The 12,286-nt window shown below is 40.3% G+C and overlaps 1 protein-coding gene across 1 annotated transcript; it reads right to left on the minus strand.

Annotated features, from left to right (window-relative positions):
- Positions 1–4,394: 4,394 nt before the first annotated feature.
- LOC119729144 (interleukin-17D-like) lies at positions 4,395–10,249 on the minus strand. Its single transcript, XM_038201668.1, has 2 exons — positions 9,812–10,249; positions 4,395–6,636 (listed from the first exon to the last, which is right to left on the minus strand). Exons 1-2 carry the CDS (start codon positions 9,821–9,823, stop codon positions 6,127–6,129), a joined length of 522 nt encoding a protein of 173 aa, XP_038057596.1. The 5' UTR covers positions 9,824–10,249; the 3' UTR covers positions 4,395–6,126.
- Between the last annotated feature and the right edge of the window lie 2,037 nt (positions 10,250–12,286).

Genomic DNA, 12,286 nt, shown 5'->3' on the forward strand with positions numbered 1-12,286 from the left:
TGTTTGACCGAGTTTAACCAAACTTCCGATTGACGTCAGAACTGAAGAAGGAAACAGCCTCGTGTGGCAGAGGAACAAGTCTAGTCTTTGTCAAGTTTCTCTCCAGCTTCATTCAAACAGAGGGCGTTGCCATTTCCGTAAAAGCCGAAATAAACAATAACTTTCAGTGGAAGTTTTTTTTACCATGAGAAAGTTTAATTATAGCACCTGTTTTATTTTTGGTAGCCACAAAGACACAGAATGAGACGGGATTGTACCTACTTTTTGCTCCATGAGACTTTTTAAAAGAACTTTCCCATTTACCCAGGGACCGATCAGCATGGAACCCTGGACCTGACGTCACATTGACGTAGGTGCGCCTCGCGAACAATATCCGGCACGCGGAAGCTCCATTCCTTGCTTGAGTACTAGTATAGCCAACAAAGGGAAGGTTGACTATTATTAGAACATCCGACAGTCAGACTTGAGAAAGTTTGGAAAATAGAAAAGGACTTTCCTCGTTCATTTGCTGTCCGCTTTTGTTCCTTGTTGCCTAACCTGGGGATTTTTCAAAACTTAAAGTAGAAGCGGGCGACTTGAGGGTATAGCTGGGGGCGTTTCATTGCGACAAAGGGGAGGGGTTACATTCTAAAAACACCTGGGTCAAAATTGAGTCCATATCTGCACAGTCCTTTTCCGAGTCATAAATTGCCCTTTTCTGGTTAGAATGAAACTTTCCCAGGTCAAAAACGACATGTTTCTGGCTCAATTTGACCCAGAAAAAAACGTCATTTTCCCCCGAAAAGAACTGTGCAGATATAGACTCATATCGGGGCCAATCTGACCCAGGGGTTTTTAGAGTGTACGAACTTGGCTTGTGAAAATGAATGGACGGCAAAACCGTGTCCATTTTTTCCCGAAAATGTTCTCTTTTCCCCCACGCTAAATTCACATCACAATCCACAATTTACATGATATATATTTATGCACAGTTCCATAACTTGCCACATTCAGCTGTACGTGCGCCGCATTCACCTGTACGAATGTGAAGCATTATGAAGGCCGTCAATGAAAATAATGATCTTCTGTGCAAAACCAATGAACCTCGTAACTTTACTCACATACTGGTTGATGTACGTATATTGCCAGTTTTACTCATGTGCAAGTCCCAGTAAACAGACATGTCATGAAATGGTTAGACATGGACGATGACAAAATATGCTCAGTGCAGTGATGCCTCGTTAATGTGCGATTCCATCCATGGAAAAGATGATTCCATCATAAAATTGGAGGGTGCGGGACTTTTAGAGTGAATACACTTGAACATGGAAAAACCCATGGAGAATTAAGTCTAATATATTTCTCTGTACTAGGAGCCGGTATAACCCATGAAGTATAGGGAGAATAAAAGGACACTACATACTACATGTACATAGGGCAACAGCTTTACCACCCTGTATGGACTGTAATCTGGGGGGAAAACAACGCCTTATGACCGTTGGGTCGTTTTTCTGATGCCCGATTTCATTCCCGCTTTTCTGTAAAGGTCGGAGAAGTATGTTTGCATCCAACATTTTTTATACAATGAACCGAGCAATCAACAAACAGTATTGAAAATGTGAAGGTAGTCGTCCCTCGAGCCCCTTTGCAACCCTGGATCCGCCACGTATGGTTATATACCTCTGACCAAACGAAGCGCTTTTTATTTGCTTAATCCATGCATGCCTGCAATAACTGTTATCAAGTGTGTGGGGTTGGCCAGACTTTGACCCTCGATTAACCCTAAAAGGGCTGGGTCATTTTGACCATCTCTCAGCCGGGGGGGGGGGGGGAGATTCCGCAATTCTTGATCCGTGTATACACGACTTTCTCTGGACACAATTTCCTAAACATTACCTCACTCTCTTGCATGGGCGTCGCCCGGATTTTTTTCCAGGAGGAGGGGGCAAAGCAAATATTTTTTCCCAAAATTCCTTAACTTTTCCATTATATTCTCAATTTATCATTTTTCAGAGCGTGAGCAGGGGAGCATTTGCCCTACCCCCCCCCCCCATCAAATTAACAGCAATATGGTTTCGCACCTCTTTTTCCTCCCCCCCCCCCCCCTTTTTCGTTTTCCGGAGAAAAGTGCCCCTTGCCCCCTCCCTCGAGATACCTATGCTCACTTATTTTTTTCTCAAGGACTCTCATTTCTTGTTCGACCTCCGAGTTTGCTTCTACTGACTAAAAATATTTCAAAGAAAACCCGAGATAATGTCTGGTACATCCGCCTCGCCCCTTCTTCAACAGGTAAGCCGCGCGCATCAATGCATTGAGGTCACGATGGAATTGCCGGGCACCTCCCAGCCAACGGGCATGGGACTTTAATTCTGTGGCTGATTTTGTGTTCTACATAATACTTTGTTCTTTAGGAAGATCTGAACCACGACACGACCATAGGTACTATACTTTACTTTACTTTATTCCACCTCATGGTACAATGCAAAAATATACGTAGGATTCTTAAAATAAATTACGTATGTTAAAACAAATAAGATACTAGTATTAATACCAAGAGATGCAGGGACCCACAAAAAGCAAGCTTGTCGAGTGCGAGTCCCCTGAACAACAAAAACAATAACACAATTAACAAGGTACATAATAACAACAAACATAGACAATACAAATACACATAGACAATACGAGAATGTAAATGACACGGGACAATGAGTGTGAATTATTGGAAAGAAGCATGATAAAATCAAAATGAATTTGACAATACTTGTTAATTAATTTAGTATTTTTATGCTCCGTTCCTATCTCATTTATTTCTATACTCTATTGCTCCTTATTCACTGTTCTCATTAACGTTATTTATTCATTGACTCATTGTTCGTTTTGTAATTTTCGGTAATTTTCAGCAATATTAAAATAAATATTATGTATGAATGAATGACTGATTGAATGAATGAATGAATAATATAAAGCTTTTTGATTTAAGTTAACAGCGCTGTATGAGTATCCATTAATTGATAAGAAGAATAAAAACGGTGCAGTAAAGGCATTAAATTGTGGTCGTCTGCGTTGTAATAATGAACAAGGTCGCATTTCAACTTACACACCCTAACATACGAAATGAATACATCCGCGATCCAATATTTTGTCAACAGTTACGCTGCTGGTATAACTGCATATTGAGTGACGTAAACAGGCGTTTTCTTGTTTTGCTGGAGTTTGAATAAGTACGGTCTTTTCGAGACCTTCCCAGCCCAGTTTTCTCACCGTGCCGGCAAACTGATGCTGTGGTCGGCGGTGCCAGTCGGGCCACGACACGCAACCTGCGGGTACGTCCGCAAGCTCTACTTGCGGGGAATCCCCCGTCGGATGGTAGACGTCACTTGCCTTTGTCCGCTGGTATCGGACCCACCCTTCCCAAGGTTGATAGCAACGACTAATAGATGCAGAGCAGTGTTCCATTGACACCAATGACATCCCCACTGCACAACACCTACCAAAATTACTCACAACTCTCCAAGGTGTTCAAGATATAGCTTGATAATCCCTCTTTTACTTTCTCTTATTTATTTTATTTCGTGGTGGTGGTTGTGGTAGCGTTGGTGGAGGGGGGGGGGTGTTAATCGAGGACTTTCGGTTGATGTTGTCCCTCCAAAGATGATAACACCTAAAGTAGTCCAGAAGCTCATGGCCATTTTGAAAAATTCTCCCTCCACCCCATTGCAAAATATAACATTTTTCGTGTCCTATTCCATCCCCTAATGCTACTGCAAGTTCAAATATCCTGCATATAGCTACAACCCCTCAACTGACATACCGAGAGAATACAAGTATGTGATTTGGCCGTCGTAGGAAATTATAAGCCTATTTGCTGCTAAAATTATTTCGTTAACATAACATAATTTGCACAGTTTTAAGCCTCGGGAAACAAAAAACACACCATGAGGTCACAAATAGGAAGCGCGTTCAGTTTTGGCATCACGCTTATGCTACCCAGAACCCCTAACGGCATATCTGCGAATAACAAATGGTTGGCAAATATTGTAAATTAATTATGTTTTTACCGCTCGATTCCTTTTTGGCACTTATACTGTTCCCAAGGGAGCTATATATTCCACTTTTACGTGACTTCAAGATGCCCGTCCAGATGCCCTTAAAATTCAGTTCGAGAAAATAATTGCTCTCCTATGCTGAAGTGAGACTTGTATGGGTCTGCATGGACAAAGTACGGGAGGTTTGCGGTAACACCGTGTGAATGATATCTCTTTTGAGTTGTGTGGTTCTGAGACGAACCAATTGTTTTAACTCAACGTTTCGGACATCAGGAGACTGCCGGACCCCAATGCTTGTACGGTTATAAACTAACGGATAGACAAACACCTGTGGACAGACAAACAAGCAAACCTGACCAAAACAAAAAATGCGGGCCACCAATAAATAATTTATTGCATAGAACTCTGAGTATAAGTGATTACAGCATAGGTCAGATATTGATCAATTTTAATTAGATATAGTTTTATGCGAAAACTAACCCCTGACAGAGGCGATTTAGAGTCTGAATACCTTAAACTATCTCTTAAAATATAAAAAAAAAAGTATACTTCTTCTTCTTTAAGTATAAATACTGTACTATAATAGTTGCATTTTTACAATTATTGCAGTATTTGCATAATGTTCTACAGATTTATTTGACGTTTAACCGCACAGCAGATTTACATACAACTTTCTTGGTATAAAATAAATATCATTATTAGTATTTTCAAACATGCCCCTTACTTCTCAGCTGCAGGCATTTAACCGCTTCCCCTTTCTATAAATATAGATTTTCTTTGGTACTCCGAGTACATGAATACAATAATACAATTTTGCTTTAACCACCGTGTTTGAAAAATGTAAATATCTAAAACTATTCGTGTAACAACTAAAACTAAGACTATTATCATAACATATCGCTACGTTTGTTTTTGTTTTGGAAAAATATACCTTTTTTAAGTTATGGCCTCTGATAACTTTTGAACTCATATCTTCGTTCAGTGCGGATATGTTGTTTCAAAAATATAATTTTGCTCTCGAATATTCCTGGAATATTCTTATATTCGTGACATTAACATCCTTGATACCATTTATACAACTCTCGGTTAAAGATGCTGGCAAATAATAGGCCCATAAATATCTACCCAAAATAGAAAGTCAAAAACTAAATATATTTAAATACCCGAGTCCCAAAATCGGCATTTCCAAAACAACACCATTAAAATAAATTTCTTCAAATGCTCTACATGCAGGGGATTTGAATTTGCAGAATTCGGTAGTATACCGCGAGTTTTGTATTTTTCCTTTATAAAAACAAACATGATTCATGATTCCATGTTACTATTACTTTGTTAATTTTTTTTCTACAAAATTGGCTCACGATAGACTTCAATTCTTCATTTGCACGGAAATTTGAAGCGTTTATTTGTTTTTACATTCTCTTGTTAAAACCTCTACGCGTTAGTACATCGCATGTATGTACTTAAAATCAAAATACTTAAATACTCTTCAATAAATAGCATAAATATAACTTACGACATATCTCTTCACAACTCAGGTCGAATAAATAATTATGGAAAAGGTAAACATCACCGATCACCTGAACAAGTCATTCCTATATTTTATAGTTTTTAAAAATGTTCCTTAAAACGGAACTACTTCACCAAAGCAGCACATGCTGCTGTTTTTCAGTTGCAACATCAACACAAATATAATGTGCTCACATGGAGACAACAAATATCATAAATACTTCTTAAATACTCTAAAAGACGGCACTGTCTCTTTACTTTCTAAAACTATTGCTTGCTTTGGGAAAATGTTAATAGACCTGCAAACAGTAAAATAAGGCACGGTCAGCCATAATTTAAATAAATAATATAAATATGTTATATAAATATAATAATTTAAAAATAGCTCATATAAAATGACTTTCCAATTTATTCTTTATAAATATCTAAGTGTCTGCAATAAATAATGGCATTTCGTTTGTTACTGTCCGAATATTATTACGCATTGCGTGACGTGAAAGACTTTCGAAGCGAGTAACAAAATTAACATGATTGTTACGTTATGGCGCTTTTAAGCCCCGCCCCGTTTAGCCTTATAAGGTCGGCATTAGTTTTAAACGAGTCGGGAGCATGCGCAGCCCACGGTGATGTCCTGCGTGGTCAGGGAGTACATCTCGAAGCCGTTGATGGGCGTGGTCGGGCTCTTACGCATGACTTGCATGGCGTACCTGATGGGTTGACAGACCAGGTCCGGGGATTGCTGACCGGTGTAGGCGTCGAGGCAGCCGTCGCACAGGCAGCGGGCTTCCTGGATGGCCGCTGGGATCCGGTCCCGGTCGTAGTTGGTGAGGTACTCGAAGGGGCAGGTGGAGCGAAGGCTGAGGGGATCGCTGGAGGTGACTGTACTCGGGCAGGCTGATTGTTGGGGGTTGGAGCCGTCCTGAAATGGGGTATCCAGCATCGGATGCAGGGCCAGGGTTGTGGTCTGCGGGTAGAGATATGCCGTGGCGATGGGCGACAAGCAAGTACCGCTCATACCGGCGACACTCTTCGCTTGACCCAGGCCGGCAAACAGGGCGGCGACGGTCATGAAGACAGCGAGGACGGACTTTGAGAAGTTTATCTATAAGATAAAAAGGAGAGCACAATTAATATTGAAATCAACCTGTGATCCCCATAAAACATAATGACGTAGGCCTACTGCCAGCCTGGAAAATTACTGCAGCGTATAACAATGCGGCTGTTTACTGTGGGAAAACTACTAGTGAATTGCCTACCAACATTTTGCAAGGGACATGTACGAATTTGGAGGTCGACGGAATTGGACATTTTTATTTCATGAGCTCGTTGGTATGGAATCGGAATGGAATTATGCTTAAAAATATAGCATGGAAATTTTGTGTTTTGGCACAATGATGTGGGGGTTTTCATGGTTTTCATACATTATTGTACGGCGAAAATAAACTTCAAAAACAGTGCGGTTTACACAGTATGCGCGTAGTAAAAAAAAAACATTCTGAAAAAGGGAAATTCCCCATCGATTCCCCATCTAGTTTTTCTTTTCAAAAGGTGGTTTACAGGTCCCCTGGAAAACCTTGGGCTACCTTTTGTCGTCATTGTGCGCTTGTTTCGTTGAATGGGCAATTTAGATAACAACAGCATAATACTGAGCACCCACACACAAAATACACGGGCTATGCATTGACGCGAACACACACACGCATGTAAACCAGAACACACAACTGCCATTGCGCGAAATCCAACATGGCGGGTCAGTCCATTCATTCTATCCGTGTATTTTTTGTTCAAGGGTGCATGGTCACGGTGTGGCAAAAAAAAAGCGAATTTCCATGAAATCTTCCGCGCACTTAAACCCGGCTCTTTCATTTACGATTATTAAATTGCAAAACGCCGTCAACCATTCACCAAAATAGAAAAGAATATTTTGAGAATAATGTCAGGTATTATTTAAGCCGCTTCTAAAAAAAACTTTCTTTTAAGTGTGTCTGGTTTTTGGCAGACTTGATGGTGAATTTCTACGAAAACCTGTTTCTATAAATGCTTAAGTATATGACTAAGCACTGACGTTGGCAAAATTTGACGCAAATTAAGGATAAAATATCTGCAATTACTGTCAGTTTTCTTTAGAAAGTTCCTTAGGCTTAAGTTCACTGTGTGGGCGAAATACAAAAAGGAAAAGAGAAAGAAAACGACCCACGCATTAGAGATAATATATTTTATTTTTGAATAAAGTCAGATTATCAAATTACAACGAAACTGCAATTTGAACTACCTTCAAATTATACCCTCAGTCCTAAGCCTCAGATGAAAAATAGTTTAGGGTTAATGCGAGTTGGCAAATCATTCGGTGTATTCCAACTTCAAAATCATTGGTGTTGATTTTTCTTAAAATATTTATTATTATTCTTCTTAATGTTTTTTTTTTCTTTACTAAATCCTTGGTATTCGAGTCTTTGTTTCTGTTGGTAAACCCAGATCTTAACACAAAGAGAAGGTCATTTCTAAATATAAATAGGACTTGTCATGCAGTTGTATAAACTTCAGAAAAACATCACACGGAAGGCCATATTACGCAATATCAAGAATTAACACCAACCCGTGACGATAGCGTAGCTGCGAGCGAAACTCAGCCGTACACCACGGCGCACATAATCGCCCCAAACACGGTAAGGCAGGCCAGAAAAGCGGAAGAGGAAACGCAAAAATCACTCCTTTACTTCCCTTTATCCGCGCGCACGTGGTATAACTATATGAAACCGACCATTGTCTGACCAATTCTAGTACTCCCCAACCTATACAATGGTTTATTGGTATATTTCGTAACTCCAACGGGAAAAGCTTTCGTATGTAGTAAATTAAAGGTGACACATGCTTTAAAAAATAACAAAACTGTGAACTGAGCGGTTTTGTGTTTTGTTTGCGTTTCTAGAAGAGTTCGAAAATAATGATCATGATTGTTGCAAGGTAATTCATGCATGACATACTAAGGCTGTTTTTTTTATAAGTCTGAGTCCATTGATGAATATTTACAAACTCTAGTTTCGCTTTTTTGCTGGGAAATTTCCTGAGTGATTACCAATAAAGATTGGTATGCCTCAGCTTCAGTGTCAGTTTTTGAACTTTTTTAGTAGTTTTTTTTCAACGTTAATGGAGAATGCATGCGGTACAAACAAGCACATCTCCAAAGATTCTCTTTTTAGTTCATGAAAATGCACTGTATGAAACTTGGAAGCACTGTGGATTGTACATTTCAATATTGAGGCCACAAGTTTAAAACAGTTTAAGACCAAAACTTCGAAATTCATCAGGCAATATATGCCATTACTGATTGCTTTTCTAGGCTAAGTAGATTCCACTGAACACGTTCTATTCCTCGTAAGAATTTTCAAACTGAGGACCGAAGTACAACAATTTTGCATATATTTAAAACATAATTTGTTTGAGCAATTACACGCGTGCCAATTTCTACGGTTAGTCGTATACCAAGCCCAGACAGACAGCCCAAACATTTTCTTATAAGCGCATTCGATCAAATTGTGTCTATTTTTTACAACTGCCATGCAGTTAGTAATATACGCTCCAGAGCCATCAGTTGTGTGCTATTTTATGCATTTACAACCGACACGAACGGATGAATGGGTAGCAAGTATAGGTTTTGATAAACAGTCTGAATTGTGTGGACCAACCACACACGGTGATATATACTGCATTCCTAATCTTGATCCATTGATCGTATACGTGTGTGTATGTAAATAGCCTTGAAACTTGTATATGTATTCGCTGCCATTTGCAACAGTGACAAAATTGTGTTCAACAAAGTTTTTGCTGTGTGGTGTTTTTAATCACATCTGAACTGCTTCAAAATCCCAAACATGCCCCAAAATTGACAAAGCACATAATACATGATTGTAAAATACAGTACCTGTAAAAGTTCTACAGTAAAGTACCCAACCGTTTTCGCAACTAAGGGTAAAAAAAAACCAGTGACTCAGAGGTTTGGCCAGCACGAAAATGACATTGTACACAAGTGCATGCACCCAACATGTACAGACAGAGTTTTTCACATTGGTGTGAGTGCATTCGCGGACCAAAAACTTAGGCAACTGCAATGTGTATCAAAGTTACACCAATGTGAAGGGAACCGCACAATATTCAGATGCAAGTTAGCAAGAGATACAATGATTTCAGATATTATATAAAATGTTGCTGATGAGAGACTAGTTCTTGAACACCAGAGGCCGGCAGTTAACAGCCAAAGGCCCGCACTGAGTACTCACCTTAGATTCCATGTTAAGTTGGTGGATGTTCAAGTTGACACGAAACAAAGGTAACAGGTTGGCGAAGTGACTGATGGCAAAAACTAAAGTTGGATTGGAACTCCACAATGTTTTGAACTCCAAATGCTTCGAGCCAACTGTGTTCCTGTCTTGGGAGTCGAATGCTTATGATTCATGCTGAGAACTCGTCCCTATTTATACATATCAGAAACAAAAGACCCGGCACGGAGAGAATTTAAAAATAAAACCCCTGGTAATGTTGGAGCAATTCCCGCCGGGCCGGTTTCCGTGTGGATTATGATAATGAAGCTGTTGGGTAGATTTCCACCGACGAACCCCTCGCGAAGCCGTTTTCAACGCACGTGTAATATAGCTCGGAGATCCGCCTCATTGACTTATGGACAGCGCCACCACGCCCTGGTTCCCTTGGCACGCCTCTGATTAAGCGTTGCAAATCACGGGCACCAGATAGGGACGGGGTACCAGCTGCTCAAAACACTCATGTCCGGTTTCTGTTTTGGGGCCGGCTCGCGCGCAAACTGAACTCGCGCAAAGTTCCGGCGCTATAACCACGGCACACGACAAACAAGTTGACGATTTTGTAATTAGATCGGAATGTGCGGTGATTCAGAGCGGGGATTCCCTGTTTTGGCGGGTCCTGTACCACTCCTGCGCTGGAAGAAAAATGCGAAATAGAAAATGACTCACGGAATAATGCTCGCATCTTTTATCTGACTCCTTGGCAACCACTTTTTGTTTATCGAGGTCTGAAACAAACTTCAAGAACTGAAAAACTATACAGAAAATGATTCACGGAATCATGCTCGCTTAATTATTTTATCTGACTCCTTGGCAACCACTTTTTGTTTATCGAGGGCTGAATCAAACTTCAAGAATTGAGAAACTATATATTTCGTTAAAAAAAACCTTCTTAGGTAAAAAAATTGTGAAAAATTGTTGTAACTTTCGGTCCATTTTGATACTTAATTACTATATTTGACGAGTAATAAGACTCCTCAACAAATTTTCACTGAAAGAGACACTTTTTTTGAATGAAAAACCGAGCTTTGCGCCCCTAAAAAAAAAACACGCACACATACTAAGTGCTTTTTTTGTCCGTGTCATTTTCATCAAAGTATAGACTGTAAGCCTTCAACAGTTCACACACATTTTGAAACGATAATAATTTTATTTAGGTACTAAATATGTTCGAATGATAATGCTAGCTTTAGAAAGAAAGAAAGTGCATTTGTTTGGTCACCTTCGCTAATTATTTGCGCCACGGGCCATCAGTGTACTGCAGTCATGACACTTTTATTGTTCGTGCATGAGCAGTGTACCTTTTAGGATTTAATCATTGTGTTCTCCTTTTTCTACACGCATGGCTTTGTTTCCTGAGAAACCCATGCACGACCCCCCCCCCCCCCCTAAATGCCCCTCCCTTAATCAAGGGACAGGCATGACCCCCCCCCCCCCGACTGCCCCTCCCCTGATCGAGGGACAGGCATTGGCATAGCTGGGGGCCAATTTGCAATGCGGGATTTGGGGGACATTATTTTTTAAAGATAGTACGCAATAGTTTTTTGTTTAAAGATAAAAAGGTCCCATTTGACCTTCCCACATTTCGACAGGGGTTACAAGGAGAGGAGTTTAAACCCTCGAGAGGGCGTGCTCCATCTCACTCCTCCTTTGACAGTAACACTACTTGGTACAAGGGAACATACCCCCTGTAATATATCACTAATTCATAATCAATATAAATAAAGAGTGTGTGTACAAAATAACAAACCACCCTCCGCCTATTTGTTTTCATGAGAAGGTCACCTTCCCACACAAACTCCGCCCAACACTTGAGCCCACCTCACATCCTATGCATTTTGACGCTGATAACCGAGCGGGGTTAGTCTTAAATGTCAGGAACACCCCCCCCCCTCCCCCTCCTCCTCCCCCTCCCCTCCCCCAACCTCCCCCGTCCATTCACGATTCTTGTAATTTCAGCGAAAATTATTGTAGTTTATGAGCGAGACGGAGGTAAAGTTTTAGTTTCTCTGTCAAAACTAAATAGTGACCGAAATCGTTGACTTTTTTCTGAATAAAATTGAAACTTCTTTTAATCACATCGCCCACGCTTTGGGTGTATTCTCGAGGTTACACCGAAAGCGTGGGTGCATGAGATTAAAACAAGTTTCGATTTTATTCGCTAAAAGTTTACGATTTGCAACATTTCAAACAATCATTTTGTTAATCGCCGTTTCCCAACTTGTTCCCCCATCTCTGCCCGGGTCCTGGTACATTTTGACATTCCCCGAAACCATAACAAAGCTAATTTTAGAAGATGTGACAAAATCTTTGACGAGATTCCCTCAAAATGTTGTCATTTTGTGATTTTATTTGTAACACAAAGGTTTCGATCTGATTGGGGCTCCACAAATTAGTGCGACGGCTGTTGCATGTTGCTACGATTTTCAGGTGGCG

Source organism: Patiria miniata, unplaced genomic scaffold (assembly GCF_015706575.1).
Source record: "Patiria miniata isolate m_02_andy unplaced genomic scaffold, ASM1570657v1 HiC_scaffold_20, whole genome shotgun sequence".
In the NCBI taxonomy this organism is placed as follows: Eukaryota; Metazoa; Echinodermata; class Asteroidea; order Valvatida; family Asterinidae; genus Patiria; species Patiria miniata.